This window comes from Nematostella vectensis, chromosome 6 (assembly GCF_932526225.1).
Source record: "Nematostella vectensis chromosome 6, jaNemVect1.1, whole genome shotgun sequence".
NCBI lineage: Eukaryota > Metazoa > Cnidaria > Anthozoa > Actiniaria > Edwardsiidae > Nematostella > Nematostella vectensis.
Window position 1 is genome coordinate 4,523,402 of NC_064039.1, and position 19,992 is coordinate 4,543,393.

At 42.1% G+C, this 19,992-nt stretch overlaps 2 protein-coding genes across 4 annotated transcripts in view; one reads left to right on the forward strand and one right to left on the reverse strand.

The window, feature by feature from the left end:
• Positions 1-56: 56 nt before the first annotated feature.
• LOC5506682 (vacuolar protein sorting-associated protein 51 homolog) lies at positions 57-15,975 on the reverse strand. Of its 2 annotated transcripts, none has more exons than XM_048728560.1 (21): positions 15,908-15,975; positions 15,036-15,251; positions 14,471-14,556; positions 14,058-14,213; positions 13,909-13,982; positions 13,332-13,464; positions 12,188-12,276; positions 11,802-11,884; positions 11,653-11,696; positions 11,421-11,560; positions 11,005-11,214; positions 10,796-10,875; positions 10,566-10,708; positions 10,129-10,251; positions 9,881-9,976; positions 9,590-9,694; positions 9,462-9,509; positions 4,764-4,920; positions 2,415-2,481; positions 1,621-1,747; positions 57-496 (listed from the first exon to the last, which is right to left on the reverse strand). In XM_048728560.1, exons 1-21 carry the CDS (start codon positions 15,912-15,914, stop codon positions 275-277), a joined length of 2,406 nt encoding a protein of 801 aa, XP_048584517.1. In that variant the 5' UTR covers positions 15,915-15,975; the 3' UTR covers positions 57-274. The 2 variants fall into 2 exon arrangements, with proteins under 2 accessions (XP_048584517.1, XP_048584516.1); XM_048728559.1 differs by having other exon boundaries at positions 11,653-11,717.
• LOC5521376 (dynactin subunit 1) overlaps positions 15,971-19,992 on the forward strand; it is a 31,149-nt gene continuing 27,127 nt past the window's right edge. For both annotated transcript variants that reach the window (XM_032366656.2, XM_032366657.2), the window contains exons 1-4: positions 15,971-16,331; positions 16,775-16,929; positions 18,792-19,011; positions 19,251-19,417. In XM_032366656.2, the coding sequence (XP_032222547.2) occupies positions 16,184-16,331; positions 16,775-16,929; positions 18,792-19,011; positions 19,251-19,417 (690 nt within the window). In that variant the 5' untranslated portion in view covers positions 15,971-16,183. The remainder of the gene's footprint in view (positions 16,332-16,774; positions 16,930-18,791; positions 19,012-19,250; positions 19,418-19,992) is intronic.

A 19,992-nucleotide genomic window follows, 5' to 3' on the forward strand; every position in this document is an offset into this window, starting at 1 on the left:
CTGGTTTCTTCTCTATCTACATCTACAGGATGTTTTCTTTATTTGGCTTGAGGGGACATTTCATCTTTGTTCATAATATAGGCAGGGCGCGGGTTTTTTCGGCCGCCAAAAAAAACCCCAATATTCTACAATAGACCTAGCATCTAATCGAGAAACGTTTCCTATTATAGTTATTTCGTGTTTCTTTAGTTTCTTGATTAGATGCGCCTGCGGAGTAGAGTACAATAGACCCCTCTATTCCGGTTCCAGCAATCATAACTTGCGTGGGTCGCAATTATCCTCGTTCACAGATAACGTCCACAACACTCGCCTCCATCAGTTCAGGGTCCACACACCGGTTGACAGCACTATTGACCACCTCGTCTAGCAAAAAGTGTACCAGGTTCTCGTCTGATACGAAGCGCCATAGGTAGAGCTGCAAGTAGTGCGAGTCTACTTGTATTTGCTGAAGACCGAATTTCCCGAATGTTCGTAGCCGCATGCACTCAAGTAGAGTCTATGGAAGAGAGAGATCAAATGAGGCAAGCAAATGGAGCATTTGAGTCCCGGTTATCCGAAGCTGCTAACCCGAACAGGCGCGTATCCAGAGGAAGGAGGGCAGGCTCGCGAGTGGCCGAAAGTAATTGATTACTGCTCTGGACCCCACCTTTTTTCTTCAGAAACGCCCCTACCGACCCCAAATCTATTCCCCCAAACGCCCCTACCGACCCCAAATCTATTCCACCAAACGCCCCCACCGACCCCAAATCTATTCCCCCAAACGCCCCTACCGACCCCAAATCTATTCCCCCAAACGCCCCTACCGACCCCAAATCTATTCCCCCAAACGCCCCCACCGACCCCAAATCTATTCCCCCAAACGCCCCTACCGACCCCAAATCTATTGCCCCAAACGCCCCCACCGACCCCAAATCTATTCCCCCAAACGCCCCCACCGACCCCAAATCTATTCCCCCAAACGCCCCTACCGACCCCAAATCTATTCCCCCAAACGCCCCTACCGACCCCAAATCTATTCCCCCAAACGCCCCTACCGACCCCAAATCTATTCCCCCAAACGTCCCTACCGACCCCAAATCTATTCCCCCAAACGTCCCTACCGACCCCAAATCTATTCCCCCAAACGCCCCCACCGACCCCAAATCTATTCCCCCAAACGCCACCACCGACCCCAAATCTATTCCCCCAAACGCCCCTACCGACCCCAAATCTATTCCCCCAAACGCCCCTACCGACCCCAAATCTATTCCCCCAAACGCCCCTACCGACCCCAAATCTATTCCCCCAAACGCCCCTGCCGACCCCAAATCTATTCCCCCAAACGCCCCTACCGACCCCAAATCTATTCCCCCAAACGCCCCTACCGACCCCAAATCTATTCCCCCAAACGCCCCTACCGACCCCAAATCTATTCCCCTTAGTTGTGCTTCATACATCGACACTGGTACTAGACCACATGTGTTACATATCTATATCTTGTTCAAACTAACTCGAAGTTCCGATGAATCGAACTAATGACTTCCATTGATGTCAACTTAAACTTAGGGGGGGGGGGGGGCAATGTATAAAGTGAGACGAACAAATAAACAATGAATAAAATAACTAAAAATGAAGGTTTACCTTTAGAGCAATTTTGATTATACCAGTGAGAACGGACACTTTGGAGAATTCCACGGCGCTGAAGATCTCGATCTTCTCCGAGAACAACTTCTGGATATTACTCAAAAGGCTTGAATCGAACCCAGTGCTGCAAGATCATGAATATAAGATCCATCGTGAACTTAATTATAATAAACCCAACATTTCCCCCCTCATAATCACATTTAAGATTTCGCATTAGCGAATTACTATACCAACCAGATGAGTCCAGACACAATAGCACCTAAAGCAGACGCTAGCTATAGTTATCGTTACCTCAGTGTGTACCTCCACTGTCTTCGTGTCTGCACTACTTCACGCTACCTATAGTTGACGCTACCTCATTACTCCCTCGGGCCAGCTTACATAATTACCTCGGTGTGTAACTCCACTTTGTCCGGGTCTGCATTGACTGGTAGACGCTACCTATAGTAGACGACCCCTCAGTACTCCCTCGGGCCAGGTGACATTACCTCGGTGTGTAACTCCACTTTGTCCGGGTCTGCATTGACTGGTAGACGCTACCTATAGTAGACGATATCTCAGTACTCCCTCAGGCCAGCTTACATAATTACCACGGTGTGTAACTCCACTTTGTCCGGGTCTGCATTGACTGGTAGACGCTACCTATAGTAGACTATACCTCAGTACTCCCTCGGGCCAGCTTATATTATAACCTTGGTAGGTAACTCCACTTTGTCCGGGTCTGCATTTACTGGTAGACGCTACCTATAGTAGACGTTACCTCAGTACTCCCTCTGGCCAGCTGACATTACCTTGGGGTATAGCTCCACTGTGCCCGGGTCTGCTTCGACTGGTTAGTGTACGTAAATTTACTTGAATCTGCAGAAACATAAAAAAGCAAAAAATAAGTTGACGTTGGTTTTGGAGGTTTTTTTAAACGGTATATATAACAATTTCTAAACACACGGAAAATTATTATCTATATCGTCCGCCGTGGGATATTTGCTTCAGTTATGTAATATTAATCAAACAGTATATCATCAACTCTGCAATCTGATTAGTTAGCGATTTAGTGGGCTTTAAGTTATAGTCTATCACTAGAAATTGCCAGCGATCACCTCTCCCCCCCCCAAGAAAAACGGAAAACGACCAAACCATACAACGCTCTTCGCTAGATAAAATTAAAAATCTATTTTTGGCCTTTGCCCTCATTGGCTATTGAATCGGAATAATTTTTGTACAACATTATTCCATTATTAACTCTAGGACCGCCCTTATTCGTTCATTTCCTTAAAATAGCGGATACGATTCCCAATGAACCTGAGCTAGATGATTTGAACTGTGGGCCTTGCGCACCCCTGAGCTAGGTGTTTTTCGTTGATGCAATGATCGCTTACCTGAACTGTGGGCCTTGCGCACCCCTGAGCTAGGAGTTTTTCGTTGATGCAATGATCGCTTACCTGAACTGTGGGCCTTGCGCACCCCTGAGCTAGGAGTTTTTCGTTGATGCAATGATCGCTTACCTGAACTGTGGGCCTTGCGCACCCCTGAGCTAGGAGTTTTTCGTTGATGCAATGATCGCTTACCTGAACTGTGGGCCTTGCGCACCCCTGAGCTAGGAGTTTTTCGTTGATGCAATGATCGCTTACCTGAACTGTGGGCCTTGCGCACCCCTGAGCTAGGTGTTTTTCGTTGATGCAATGATCGCTTACCTGAACTGTGGGCCTTGCGCACCCCTGAGCTAGGAGTTTTTCGTTGATGCAATGATCGCTTACCTGAACTGTGGGCCTTGCGCACCCCTGAGCTAGGAGTTTTTCGTTGATGCAATGATCGCTTACCTGAACTGTGGGCCTTGCGCACCCCTGAGCAAGGAGTTTTTCGTTGATGTAATGATCGCTTACCTGAACTGTGGGCCTTGCGCACCCCTGAGCTAGGAGTTTTTCGTTGATGCAATGATCGCTTACCTGAACTGTGGGCCTTGCGCACCCCTGAGCTAGGAGTTTTTCGTTGATGCAATGATCGCTTACCTGAACTGTGGGCCTTGCGCACCCCTGAGCTAGGTGTTTTTCGTTGATGCAATGATCGCTTACCTGAACTGTGGGCCTTGCGCACCCCTGAGCTAGGTGTTTTTCGTTGATGCAATGATCGCTTACCTGAACTGTGGGCCTTGCGCACCCCTGAGCTAGGAGTTTTTCGTTGATGCAATGATCGCTTACCTGAATTGTGGGCCTTGCGCACCCCTGAGCTAGGAGTTTTTCGTTGATGCAATGATCGCTTACCTGAACTGTGGGCCTTGCGCACCCCTGAGCTAGGTGTTTTTCGTTGATGCAATGATCGCTTACCTGAACTGTGGGCCTTGCGCACCCCTGAGCTAGGAGTTTTTCGTTGATGCAATGATTGCTTACCTGAACTGTGGGCCTTGCGCACCCCTGAGCTAGGTGTTTTTCGTTGATGCAATGATCGCTTACCTGAACTGTGGGCCTTGCGCACCCCTGAGCTAGGAGTTTTTCGTTGATGCAATGATCGCTTACCTGAACTGTGGGCCTTGCGCACCCCTGAGCTAGGAGTTTTTCGTTGATGCAATGATCGCTTACCTGAACTGTGGGCCTTGCGCACCCCTGAGCTAGGAGTTTTTCGTTGATGCAATGATCGCTTACCTGAACTGTGGGCCTTGCGCACCCCTGAGCTATGCGTTTTTCGTTGATGCAATGATCGCTTACCTGAACTGTGGGCCTTGCGCACCCCTGAGCTAGAAGTTTTTCGTTGATGCAATGATCGCTTACCTGAACTGTGGGCCTTGCGCACCCCTGAGCTAGGAGTTTTTCGTTGATGCAATGACTGCTTACCTGAACTGTGGGCCTTGCGCACCCCTGAGCTAGGAGTTTTTCGTTGATGCAATGATCGCTTACCTGAACTGTGGGCCTTGCGCACCCCTGAGCTAGGAGTTTTTCGTTGATGCAATGATCGCTTACCTGAACTGTGGGCCTTGCGCACCCCTGAGCTAGGAGTTTTTCGTTGATGCAATGATCGCTTACCTGAACTGTGGGCCTTGCGCACCCCTGAGCTAGGAGTTTTTCCTTGATGCAATGATCGCTTACCTGAACTGTGGGCCTTGCGCACCCCTGAGCTAGGAGTTTTTCGTTGATGCAATGATCGCTTACCTGAACTGTGGGCCTTGCGCACCCCTTCCTCGTACAGCTGGCCGACTTGTGTATCTATGGCCGTTACGTCCTCTACGAGTCGTTTCATCACGGCACGGACGTTACGCGGCTCAATACTGTTCATCCAATCGCGTGTCTCGACGCTCTTACGGATCATCTAATTGTTATGTGTAAAATATGTGTTACATATTATTGTGTTAAATTGTTATGGCGTGCATAATGATGCAGTTTATAGGTGCTTAATACGTGGATTATGCGTGGGGAAAGTCAATAAATCAATCGACTCTCTTACAGATCATGTTTAACGAGGCGTATAAACGAATAGATTTATGACGGCAAATTTAAACATCAATTTTATTATATACATACTGAGAAATACTTACTGAAAACATATTCAGTAAATTTTCGTTCGTTCACTGGTCTCAGCAAATCAGAGAGGCGAACGATGTTTTCGTTCGCGGTTCTGTTATCGAACGATATTTTTTCACTGCACTTGAATGGTTTCAATCCCAACGCATCAACGAGTGCATAAAAATCGTACAAGCATTTTCCATTTAGTAATTTATTTATTTCATAGATGTCGAGATCTTAGAGATTAAAAGCTAACTAGAGCTACAGTCTCGTGCGTGACATTAGCGAGACAGATTCATTTCAATGTAAGTTTCTGTCTGTCTTTAGTTTAGTTTAGTTTATTGGCTTTGTCACACAAAAATACTACGGTTTACAATAGGAAATAAACAAAATAAAGAAAATAAGAAACAATGTGACGGGAGAAGAAAACAGGGCGTAAGCCCCAATTGAAATTCTTTCCCAACAAATTACAAACAATAAAAATTCTAAAAAGAAAATAAAAATTGAATTACACAAATTTAAGCTCTATGAAATTATGGAGGTTGGTAAAAAGCAAGTTTCTCTAAATAGTGAGTTGTCAGCTGATATCTGAAAGACGAAAGCGTAGTGCAAGATTTCATAAGTGAAGGAAGACTATTCCAGAAGGAAGACAGTTCTAGGGAAATACGAATTCCTGTAATAATTTTGGTTGTGCGTGGAAAAAAGGCGGTAATTATTAGGATGGTACTTTCGAGTATTGTAACGGGACGTGGCTGGAGAAAGAAGGCTACCTAAACTAATGCTCACATCACCATTTTTTTATTTTAAATAACAGAACTAGATCGGTTATGTCTCTTCGATATTCTAATGGGAGGAGCTTAAGAGTTTTCAGCCTTTCCGTGTATGAAACATCGGCGGGATAGTTCAAAATAAACTTGGATGCTCGACGCTGGATGTTCTCAATCAGAGCTTTGTGCTTGCCTGTCGAAGGCGACCAAATGCAAGAAGCATACTCCAGGTGGGTTCTAACAAGGGTGCAGTACAGCGGCTGTCTTGTAGTTGGGTCGAGGATGTCAGAACAGACCCGCTTCACTAGTCCAATCACCCTGCTTTTGCGCACATAGGCTAGATGAGAGGACCCAAGACAGATCTTTGGTAATTGTAACGCCGAGGTCAGTCACCTGCGCTACTGGATCCAGGGTGCGACCTTCTTTGACATGTGCAGCACTTTACACTTAGATGCACTAAACTCCATGCCGTGCTCTAGACTCCAGCTGTACAGGGAGTCAAGGTCAGCCTGCAACTTGCTGCACGTAGTTAGGCATATCGTTGGCATATACTAGGAACAACAGGGGCCCAAGGATAGATCCTTGTGGGACCCCTGAGGTCACTGACAGCCAAGAGGAGGACACACCATCGAGGACAACACGCTGCCGCCTTCCCGTTAGGTAGGACACAAACCATTTCAGCAGAGAACCCGTGACTCCATACTGCTGCAGCTTGAAAATAAGCAGATGATGAGGGACCTTGTCAAAGGCCTTGGAAAGGTCTAGGTGAATGACATCAATGTCCTTCCCCCCTGCTAGTCTGTCTACGATGTCATGATAGACTTCAACAAGTTGCGTCACGGTGGATTTCCCCTTAAGGAATCCGTGTTGAAGCTGGTAAATATGGGGGGAAATGAAGTTGAAGCAGCGCTTGAAGACGCAGCGTTCAAGAACTTTTGACAGGATACAAAGAAGAGAGATAGGCCTGTAGTTTTCTGCCAGGGTGGGGTCATCCTTCTTGAACACAGGTGTGACATTTGCGTTCTTCCAAAGCGCGGGAACGGATCAAGAGACAGCGACAGATTAAACAACCAACATAACGATGGTGCGATTTGATGAGCGGTGTTTTTCAGCAGAATACCAGGGATTTGATCCGTTCCACAGGCTTTATGGGAGTCAAGATTTCGTAAGACATCCAGTACTTCAGGGACAGTGAGTTGGATAGAGCCCAGACCCAACACGGGCTCACGGTTGGTAGGCTGGGCGCTAACAAATTCCTCGCTGGCGGATGGACTGAATATGGAGTGAAAATATCTGTTTAACAGGTTAGCCATGTTCTTGGTATCTGTAACGAAGGCGTGGCCATCGCGAAAAAAATTCGACGAAGGCTTGTTGGAAGTGCATGATTTTACGTATGTCCACAAACGCTTTGGGTTGTCGGATATAACAGATTTTAGTTTTTCGGCGTGCTCTTTTTTCTTTTGGAAAGCATTTGTTTCGCAGCGCGTCGAGGCTCATTGTATTTTCTTTCAACAGCCAGCGATCTGGTTTTGTTTGCTTTTTTACGCTGCGCATCCTTCTTTTTGAGCAAAGAACGCCGTTCGTGATCTATCCACGGGTAACCGTTCACATTCCTTGGTTTGGATTTCGGAATATGCTCGTTAACAGCGGCGAGAAATAGATCAGTCCAATTAGCGAGTGATGAATCGATGTTATCGCTTTGAGAGAAACACAGGTCCCACGGGATGTTCTTAAGCGACTCATTAAGTCCCGTCCAGTCTGCACGCTTGAAGTTGTACACAACGCGTTTGGTCTTTGTTTTTTTAGAGATATTCAAGTCTAGTTCGAAACTGATCAACTTGTGGTCGGTAGAAATAATGTCATCGAATCCGTGTATGTGTTGAAATTTGGATGGGATACTCGTCAAAATTAAATCGGGAATGTTCCTTCCCCTTGTTGGAAAATCAATAAGCTGCCATAAATAGTTATCCTTTATAATTTTGCAGAGATAGTTTGAGGCAATCGCCGGTTTTAGCGGCTCCTGTCGTCCAGTCGATCTCAGAGAGATTGAAGTCGCCAATCACTATTAACTGACCGTATTTCGCTTTAGAAGCTAGGCGCAGAGATTTCTTGAGTTGTTTTAGATACTCTAGGTCAGTGTCCTGCGGTCGGTAATAAATGATAGCCAGAATCTTGCGTCGTGAGTTAGGACGGAGCTCGCATGCTTAAAATTCAGCGTCGGTTTCTAAATCATATCGTCCTTGCCAATCTCAGTATGTATATAATAAACAAAATACAGCATGGAAAGTGCTTTGTACAGTTTTTTTTCCTTTGTTGTTTTGTATAAAAAAAACTCACTCGTTCGCTGCGCCCACCCGTACGCGCGCACTTTCGTAGTATTCTCTATGTAGTATTCTCTATGTATGCGATGGCTACAATCCCTTGATATTAAGGCCTGGCTAAACTGGGCGACATGTCGAGCACGACATGTAGCGTGCGACATGTCTCCTAAATGTTTTCTAGTTTAGCCACCACCAAAAACATGTAGTGCGCGACACAAAAATGTTTCTCAACTAAGAGAGAAATATTTCTTTGTCGCTGCTACAAGATTTGACGGGCGCTATAATGTCTCTTTGGGTGGCTAAACTAAGAGACATGTCGCACGCTACATGTCACGCTCGACATGTCGCCTAGTTTAGCCAGGCCTTTAGTGTGACATTTGCTATTTTTTTGGCCAACTGTGAATTTCATATTAAATAACAGACTGCCAGGAAGAAACCTCCAATGAAAACAACTTCAAATTTCAATGTTGATTTAGGGAAAATCTGAGCTAGCTATGAAGATAAGGCTAAGATACCTTAAATACTGGGATTATCGCCCAGCTTAGCAACCGCCTCCCTAAGGCGCAAATATGTCCATTAGGTATATGCGTCATTACACAATGAATCTAGGTGAAAGCTGTCAGTTTATGGGGGTAGAAGATACATGAAATACTTGCAGTGCGATGCACACTACCGTGGCCACCAATTCAAAGTTTTTAAAAACGAAAGTTAGCCAATTAGCATGCGATAATTCCATATTATTGACAGTCTCGTACCCAGACGCCGCGCGGTGCATTTTGGAGAGGTTGAATAAGCGCACGGTGCATGACGGTCGGCATGCGGTGTCGGGGTAGGAATTCGCTTCAGGGTTCCTGTGGATGTCCCCGCAACAGCAAATAACGACTGGGTACGAGTCTGTATGATTGACGCGAGCTTTCACAACTAGAAGTATTCCGTTGTGCTCTAATGAATTCTCAAGCATTTCTTTGCCTCGTTGACTGGCTAGTAAAGTTCATGTCAATTAGATAAAACGTCTTTCGTAGAGAGGTGTAGAAGCCCGCTCGTAAGGCCTAAAAGGATTGGCTGGATTACCTCATTGTTCTTTTGTATTCCAATCTATTGTTTCGCATCCCGTTGTTTTGTCTGTGGTGCATCAATCCAATGTGGTGAAATCTTCTGATAGCTTTTACATGACCATTCTCGTATTGCCATAGGTAATAATTGGTTTACTTACAAACCTGTCAAAGTGGGCACGTTAGCGCGTGTCGCATATTACGAACCTGTGAGATGATCAGTCCTTGTGAAGTCACGTAATGATTAAGAAGACTCTAAGGAAAAAGAAGATATTTGTAAATTAAGAATACATAACATGAAGAGACTTAGCAGTAAGAATGCGCTTGTTGAGTACCTGGGCTATTGTCCGGGCCTCTAAGGTGAGTTCGGACACAGGCGTACGGACACACCCTCTCTGCATCTCTTCGTCCACTGGAAACTGCTCATCCGTAAGACTCAACTGGACAAGATTGACACGAAGCAAAGCGGTGCATAGGTTAGTTTGATTTAACAAAAAGGCATATTTTTAGATAAAGCCAAATTCCGCGCTCAAGTTCCATCATCTGGAAATCGGCCCATGACGTACTGATTTTGTCTGGCGGAGCTCTAGAGTGAAAGCAATACAAAAAGCAAAAGTGTAACATACAACATAAGTGATGGTGGATTCTTGGAAATCTGTGCACATCCGGGACAACAGCAACACCAGGGGAGGGGGGACTGTGGAGACACCATCACAAAAACCCTGAAAAAATAAAGATACTAAGCAAATATATAAAAGTTACGATTGGCATGTGACAACTAAAATCTTTGATCGTTGCAATCTTCAGTATTTCACATCACCTATATGTTAGCCAAAAGTTAAAGCATACAAACAACCACTACATCTTTGCAAACCTTTGCTGTGCTCAAAATATATCTCAGCAGCTCCACTACCAGGCCTTGTCTGACGTCATCAGCACAAAACGGGCCACGGAAGTAAGGCTTGACAGCAAATGTCACATCTGGGCCAATGAATGCCTGGAATCACATTTAACATAATTAGGGATAACTCGAAAGCTGTTCTAGTTCTATCTTTAATGATCATTTAGCGCTCAACTTCCAATAAGTGCCACTTTGAATTAGCGCCCCTCTAAGGAGCAAAATATTTAAAAAAAAACTGAACTATTCGTTGGAGTTGTACTTGGATTTTGTATTTTTAAAATAAAAACATAGCAATTAAGCTCCCAGCTTCAAATAAAGGTCCCTCTTCAAATTAGAGCCTGCCCCTCTCCAAATTAGAGCCTACCTCCCCCAAAAAGTGCCCAGGGCGCTTAAATGAGCATTTAGGGTACCTTAAGGTTGCTTAAGACTGTCTTGAGTTGATCCACGATTGATGTACTCATGTTTGAGAGGAGATCTGATAGCACATGTGTTTTGTCCTTTCCAGACTGACGCGGGAGCGCAGCTAGTGACTGACGGGTGTCTGTTAAACAAACTACAAATGCCACAACCATTAATTCTACAACGGCAACAATCATGGAGCTGATACCATATAGCAACCTGAAAATGCCACCCTATTTACCTTCAAAATGCTGTTTTAGTGACTGTGTGTATCCCTTGATCCGGTTATGAGATGCCCTTGCCACAATATTTGTTCCTAGCCTTTCAACAAACAAACAAACAGAATTTAATAAGAATAAACAGGACAGAAAGAACTTACAGAGAACTGAGGAAAATAAAAACTACCAAGCAATATAAAAAGTAAGACAAAGATTATTTTATTATTTCTACCTTCCACATCCAATATCTGGGAGTAGTTTGTGGACAGACTGGAGGCGGCGGTGAAAGCGGTCAAGTGACCTCACCAACAACACATTGTTGCCAGTTTCAGTCTCTTGTTCAATTCTGGATTCAACAATACTGAAGTACTGGCCCATCAATGACTGCATAAAGCTTGTGAGTTTCTTACTCACAACTTTATCCAATTCTTCTTCATCTTGACTGGAATAAGAAAAAAACTCCTTTAATTTGAAAACAAAGACAAACGAATTTGTATTTGTTGGAGTCCCAGAATAATGTTTCATAATAATGTTTGATAGATATAGTAAATGAATAAATGAATGGTTGAATGGTGAAATAAATGGATACAATTTATACAGTAGTAGGACATTTATCAGGGAAAATAACTAGAGTAGATAAACACTAACCCCTCTGTATTCGAGGTTGATGAATAAAACTGTGTGTCTTTCTCTTGCCGTCCAACAAACTGTTCCATGTATGAAGCAATGACTAGACCAACCGTGCTAAGAAAGCCATTACACCCACAGTCAACAAATTCTAGTAAGTCCTGGAAAGCAATACACACACAAAAATAAGATCACAATCTAGTGCATCCTCTTTACTTATCAATTCAGTTTAGGTATGGAATATTTCGAGTACCATAGGTCTGGGATGTTTTGCTTCTTGACTCTCTTCTCTGGCCTCTGGAACAGAATCAGCAGAGGCTTTGATAAGAAATAGGGATCAATGGCTAATCCCCTGAATTCTGTACAAACATAGTTAAATGGGGCTATTGTTTATATTAATACCTTTTAATGAGGCTAATTCCATAGCCTTCAAATCTGTTTGTTCCCTTAGAACTCTAAGATCCTCATTTAATTTTTCCCTTGCACTGCAGAAGAAAATTGATTATTAGTTATTGTCATTGTCTCCTTCACTACTCATTTGCATAAACATATCATCATCCAAGACCTATATCAAGTTACATTTGTTGTCACAAACCTCAACCCTCATTATAATCATTACCAATCATAGTGATTGATGTCATCATCAAAATGCAAAATTAAAAATGTCTCTCCTATCATCAGAAATCTTTTGTAAAAGAGAATTTTGAGATCATCATCTTCATCACCTCATCATCACCATGCTTTTTTGAAAAGAAATAAAACTACAAAACTTGATTGGTGACACCTACTGTTCTAGAAATTCATCACACAGTTCATCTGCAGGCTCTTGTAATTGTAGAAGCAGATCCACACATTCGGCCAGCTGCTTTGGGGAAGACTTTGAAAAAAAATATTTAAACAGCATTTATAAATGATGACTTGTACTGTTAAATTGTTATCTTGATATAACTTTTGACTTCCAGGGTCCTAACGTTGGTAACATAATAATAGACAGGGCTTCTGGAATTACGCGCTTGTGCGGAAGCACGTAATTTGGCTTTTTCCGCGTAATCCAGCGTAATTTGGCTAAATTTTGAAAGACAAAACATTTAATTGCACAGCTGATGTGTTCTTTTAGGGTTCTTACCTCTATTTCTCGTAAAAAAAGAGATATTCTTCGTAAGAGTTCGATAGTTCGAACTGAATTTCGAAAAAAAATAAAATGACTAGGCATTCTTTGCTAAACCGCAAAGGCCTGGGACTAATAATAAAATACCTGTTTTAATTGGCTGGTGGCTAGGAGCCAATGAAAACTTGCCTAAGATATTTTTGAGCAAAAAAATAACCTTTTCAAGTTATTCCGTGCTTTTCTTTGGTACAAAATGTAGTTTGGGCGTAACAGTTGATATTCCGTGTAATATAGCGCATAATTCAGTAAAAAATCCCGCAAAATTTTGATTTTTAAAATGTATTGCTAAATCCCGCGTAATTTAGGGCTTAATGATTGATTTTTCGCGTAATTTAGCAAAGAATCCCGCGTAATTTGGAGTTTTTTTCCGCAAAATTCCAGAAGCCCTGAATAGAAAATTATCTCAATTAAATAATCTTTTTTTTCTTTAAAGTGCTGCAATTGTGGCTGGATCCCAGATACTGTACTTTAGGTTCCACGGTATGCACATAATGAGAAATCTTATCCAACATAGGGTTGGAACCACAATTATCAACAACACTGTCTACAGTTCCGTGCGGATGGCATTGTTCACGAAGGCCGTTAGACCGCTAAAGGGCGTTCATTATGCAAACAGGAGGCCGAGTTGGGTGAGAAATTGTTCACACTCCACCACCTCCCATCACTCCACCACCTCCCATCACTCCACCACCTCCCATCACTCCACCACTGTGTTGCTTATAGTACCCTTGACTATTGATCAAGTACCCTTGACTATTGATCACCTTTGGATTTCTGAGCTGCTCTCTTAGTCGGACAACCAACTCTTTGACAATCTCAGCACAGTCCTCATGGATGCCTGAAAAAGATGGCATATGGCTGTACTGGTGAAGCACATCCCTTGCTTTGGTGTAATACCTATACACAGAAAACAGGACATGGAAAGCATGGAGTTAAAGAGAATTACCAAAAACTAGAGATTACCAGGTTGTTTTGAAAAGGAGTTGCAGGCATCAACCACCTTAGGGATGGAACAGGGGTTTCTACCTTTAATTCCCTTTTTCACGTATCCCACCATGTTATGTTGGCTTAAAATAATGTGGTTTTATAACCTTAGAAACCTCCCCTTCTAAAGATATTGTTCATTGAAGACAAGGCCATTGATGGCAGTAGAGACATAACGGATTATGTTAATGAATGTATTACTCACAGACTTTCTGACTATCTTCCTAGCGATTCCCACCCCTTTCTTATTCAAAGTATGCTTTGAATAAGAAAGGTAATAGTGATAGCAGTGTTGTGAACCATTAAGGAATTAATACTAGAGCATATCACATAAAATGCTTTTAAATTGTACAATACCTGACAGCTAGTCCATATTGCTTCATCTCCACACACTTGTTCAGTCTTGATGGCAGCTCAAACAAGAATTGAAGCTACAGGTGTAGAAATAGAGATTAATAATAATTAATTTGTGAATCATGATGAAAAGAAGTGTCATCATTGTTGACCTTTTTTAGGAGAGAGTGCACTCCTGATAATTTGGTTATCTGTAGGCGCTTGTCTTGTAATGTACCACTGATTTTTTCACTGAATTCAGTAATTGCCGACATGTTTACAGCAAGCTTATCCATCTCATCTTCCATTTTCTTAAAGTCATGTTTCATCTAAATCACAATAAAGTTATTATTAATAAGCATAAAAATATCAAATTCATTGATTACTATTGAAGAGTCTATAGCACCAAAGATACTGTACGAAAGACAGCATTATATAGCAGAATTCCTAGTCTTACTCTACAATCCTGTATATCTATTTGACATATACTTTAACATTGACACACATACAGAAGATTTTCCTACATACAATAGACACGCTGAAAAAGATACAGAGCAGATGAATACATCAAGGATCATTACATCACCTTTCGTATAGTATCTGTTGCACTAATGAACTTGTTGTAATTCTCGTAAACCAATGTCTGCATGTCACTGTCTAGTGCTCTTATTTCTATGGAAAAGACAAGAAAATAGCTCAAATAGAGCCCTTCAAGGCTAACATAACAGTCATGTCATGTGATATAACCAAAACAGACTCTAGACTCTTATCTAGTAACTTAATAGCTTTGAAACTTCCATTTTTTTCAGTTTTTTAATAGTGTGGATAATATCCTTAACAGTTCATTTTGTTGCAGTTCTTCTAAAAAAGCCTACCACAAAGTTCTTAACCACAGTCCTCATAAAAATTATTTTTTCTTTTTAATTGGATACATCTGAGCCTCTCCATTGTACAGAAAAAAAGTTTTTGTTTATACAGGAATGAGGGGTGACCTACATAGCTTCCCTCCTTTATTTAGATACTTTGCTTGAAAATATCAAAGAACTATTTTAAGGAAGTCCACTGAAGAACAATGTATACAACCCCTCTTTTCTCAAAATCCCCGCCCCCCCCCTTTATTGGGACTGACAGGGAAAGTAATGCAAGCCTACGTTTTGACACATCTCCCTCCTTGTCCATTAAGTCAGTGAGTGATTTTTCTTTGAAGAGTCTTTCCAGGTACACCTCAGGTTTAAAGTGGGCGCCATTAATATCACATGGATCAATGGCCGCAGACTTGTCTCCTTCCTCGCCAACACCATAGTACATCTTAAGAAGTCCTCGGCGCTGCCGCTGCCGCTGATGACGGCCTGGATCCCCTTCCTCTTCTGAAAACATTTCATAGTTTATGTTTTTTTTATTTTTTTTTGTTGTTGTTAAGACAACCTTGCTTTCAAATTATTGCTCACCATCATTTGAAAAGACAGTGAGACAAAGCTGAGGACTCCAGTATACCATGATCTGGACTCCAGTATACCATGATCTGGACTCAAGTATACCATGATCTGGACTCCAGTATACCATGATCTGGACTCCAGTATACCATGATCTGGACTCCAATACCAAAGGGATCGTGTGAATGCACAAAAGAATCAATGTTGTTTGCTTGCATGTACAGTACACCGTGTAGAGCCACTAAAAGTTTTCAGCAGATTAATTAATGAATGTTATTTGTATATTCATTTTAAAATAATGTTTCATCTTGGTCAAAGTATCTCACGATATCTCATTCAATTAAAAAATATATTTTTTCATCAAAGTAAGTGTGTGAATACAAATAGGAAATGGATGCACAGACAACGGGAGGATGTACGTGTGATGTTACCACACAAACAAGAAGAATTCTCTATTTTAAAGAAATAACTACTGTGAGTCAATTCTTATAACTATAAGCAAGGATGACAATTTTTATCATCGCATACATTTTTAAAGGAAACACAAGCGGATCGGATATTTTTCGGATCGATCCGATCATAACACTCACCCGCCATCTTGGATTTCGTGGAGTGCCTGGTTACATAGGCTTACGAGCGGTTACCTAGCCGCATCTGTGAGCATGCGTAGAACGATTTGTTCGCCATACTTGTTTTGGGAGGGAAGGATTCGACCTTATCGAGACTGAAAGGGCTGCTGTAAAAATGATAAACTTACACTCTTGACTTTGGAAACCCTTCACTGATCAGTTGAAAGAATACTCTATCATACTGGTTTACAAGAATCTCGTGGTATTTGTTTTGACATATTTTAAGGCTGACAAAACATGGCGACCGTAAAGGTTGGCATGAAGGTGGAAGTCACCGGGAAGGGGTTGATCGGCACGGTCGCGTATGTAGGCGCCACTCAATTTGCTACCGGCAAATGGATCGGAGTAGTTCTTGATGAAAAGAAAGGAAAGAACGATGGCACAGGTACGATTTATTATTCGTATGAAGATTCTTTCTCAAATCAAGTCCTAAGTTAAGCTTACCTGTGTTTTTATTCACACCAGTAAGTTACTTAAGCTATCTTATGGTAGAAACTTGCTTATTATAAAATAACTGTATACCTGTCAAGCTAGTTCCGGGATAATGTCAACCCTTTATTGTTTCAAACAATTACACAATTACTGATACAATGGGATGTCAATTTAATTGAGTTGGCATCGCATGATAAAACATGCGTTGTTAATAAATGATTATTTTTATAATATTTAGATAAATGTTATTAATCGCCTAAGAGGGTCATGTTGACGAAGGGCAGAGATAGGGGAAATAAAGGCAGGGCATGCATAAAACAATCATAATGTAAAATTCATAACATCCCTCACTCACAAAAAAGCAAAACACACTGTTATTTGTTTGTTGTGCTCCAGTTCAAGGCAAGGCATACTTCAGTTGTGAGGATGGTTATGGGATATTTGTTCGCCAGTCTCAAATTATTGTGTTAGACAGTAACACAAGTACCCCCCAGCAACCAGGCAACACAGGTATCCCAAAACCTGGAATCCCAACCCTTAGAAAAGAAAAGGTAAGGTTTTTTTGTCTTGACTCACATGTCACTGAGTCTTTTCTAATTCATTTATGTTATTAAATGGAATATCACTTTCTCTGTTTAGCTTACAAAAAGAGTGTGTGTTATCTGCAATCTGCACCAAAACTAGTTGACCCATTAACCAATGAAGCTAATCCTTCACAAAATCCCATGTCTAGCAATCACACGTGCTGCACAGATAAATGCCAATGTTGAGCACCTATCTTTAGTATGCGATAGCTGAGTTCCATCGGTTGGGGAGGGGAGGGGGAGGGGTGGGAGAGGGAGGAAATGGATGTGCTTGACAAGGTGTTAACCGGTATGCAACCATACGTGTGAAAAAGGCACATATTTTGTGAAATGGGTCAACAGTTTTGAAGGGCATTCTGGTTGTAATAGTAGAGAATTATTTCATCTTTTTTGTTCTAATTGTTTTAGTCTTCAATGATAGAATACTCTAGAGTAATTGAATAATATGCTATATAATTAAATATTAAGTATTTCTCCTGGAGTTGGAAGTGGTGCATGGATACAACGGCTACTTGAGTACGATATTTCTGGTTTATATGTCAGAATTAAGGGTCTGATACAGTCGAACCTCTATTAAGCGGTCACCCTCGGGACTTAGCTTAGTGACCACTTAATAGAGGTTGACCACTTAATAGAGGTTTTGCTATTTTCGCCTCTAAATTAGCGTAAATCGGGCTGTAATTATACGTAAGAACTTTTTATTATAATAAACAACAGTAACAATCATGTTAGCCCTAATACGGGGCCTGGTGCATCCAATTTGATCCAGAAATGTTTGAAACCGCCTAGTCAGTTTGTTTTTGCCTATACGGCTCTTGTGGCTTTGCCCAATTCTATGGGCATGAGCTACTTCCGCTGGCGTTATGTAAAGTAAATGAGTGCGTTAAGGTGATGTTACACGCATCATTTCCGTTGATATCTGTCATTAAGCGTTTGCGCGATTTTGGAAGTCGAATCAAAAACTCGCAGTGCGTTGCCGTACCCAAAAACTCACAAATCTGACCCAGTTGCATTCATTCGGGGATACCATGAATACATGACTGAGTGGGAACCAGCACTACAAGATGTTTACAAACTTATGCGGGAACCAACTAACATAAAGGATCCGACTGCTGTTGCAATCGTAAGAGAAAAAGCCACCAAAACGGTGATGGATGGAGATGGTCACCAAAATACTCTAGTTGACAATTACAAAGTTATCAGGCATATTCCCAAACTGATGTCAACGTTGGTTAACAAATATCTCAAGAGACCTACGAACTGTGAGAAAGTCGTAGTCAAAGGGAAGTGGGTGAACAGAGGTGGTGGCTATGGACTCGAGACTCCTTGTGAATACATATTTGAAGGTGACAGTTTTTCTTCTAGCTGGCTAAAGCGGTAATTGGTAATCGAGGAATTTCATGCGACTGATCCGCACAAGACGATTAGCCATAGTAATTAGATTAGACAGTTAAAAATATGACGAAATATGACGTGCACTATCTGTTGTCATGCTGACAAATATTGGTGATGACCGTTTAATGGAGGTGAAAAACAATGAAATCAACCAATTGGGACCCTCCTTTGGTGACCGCGTCCGCTTTATAGAGGTGACCGCTCAATAGAGGTCAAATTTACAGTAAACATAAGGGGGGAAATTCGGGACTTTGGCAAATGACCATTGAATAGAGGGTGACCGCTTAATAGAGGGCCGCTTAATAGAGGTTCGACTGTACTTTGTTTGCTGGAAATGTGAGTATGATAGTGGGGACCTCCCTAACTGTAGTTTGTTTTATTGCTGGGGAAATAAATTGCTGTTTTCCTATTTGAGAATTTTGTCATCTATCTAGTTTGGATCCAGAGGATCCCTTGAGAATGTTGCCGCTGAGTCCAAAAGCTCCCCGCCTACATCCAAGATCCAGAGCCCAAAAACTAGCACAGTGAGCCAGCCAACACCCCGTGGCACTTCTCTACCTGAGCCAAAAGTAACAGGCAGGACATCGCTCCCAACAGCTTCAACTCCACCTATAGAGACAAAGCCAGCAGTTCACGCTGAGAGGAAGCCATCAGGTGACTTTTACATACATATCTATTTAATAATCAGTAGTTAAGCTCTGTAGCTGGGACTGGGACATGTGCCACACCCAATAACTTTTAAAGTCATACTACAGAACTAGAAATATCTTTTCTGATATCATGTCTGGAGATTCTTTATCAATTTACATAGCTCAAGATCTCTAGAACTTTCCATGAAATAAGACAATCAGACAGACACAGGTAATGAATAATGTTTTTTTTATCCTTTTCAGGCCCAAGTGTGTCAGCAGACGAATTCTTGGAACTTCAGAAGAAGGTCTTAGACAAAGATAAAGTAATAGTGGACTTGGAGGGCAAATTAGAGACATTGAAAGCCAAGAGACTGGAAGACAAGCACAAGATGAAAGACCTTGAGAAAGCCAGAATGCAACTCCAGCAGGTACAGTATGTGGGATATATTTTGATTAATTAGATAATTAAAGTGCTTATAACCTTTAGCTTTCTATCTTTTTTTCTAAGAATGAACTTGGTTTAAGCTTTCAAACGCGACCATTCTATGATACTCCAAAGTGGGGAGTTTGGTCGACCTGTGTGTATAGCGGCGTGATAAGGTGATGACGCGGTAGTGGACGTCAATCAACTACACAACTGGCCATAGATCAGAATCCAAAATCACACTTCTCTTCTGTGCCGATCATATGCAAATTTTTAACTTTAGTTCAACCAAAACATACCATAGTGAACACTTTCCCATTTAAAAATGTACTTTCCCATTTAAATGTGTACTTTTGCGAGAGCGTTGTTTTCACGTCCTCAAAACGCGGGTCAACCAATCAGAGACCGTCACCTCAATAGCCTTAATTCAACGCGTCTGGAGAACGCCAGTCAACCAATGAATTGATCTTGAAATTTGAGCCTTCGAGATTCTGCGTTCTTCCACGCGACTTGACCAATCACACCGAATCATTCCTATCCGGCAAAAAGGTCAATACAAATAGCCTTCTGTCAACAGAT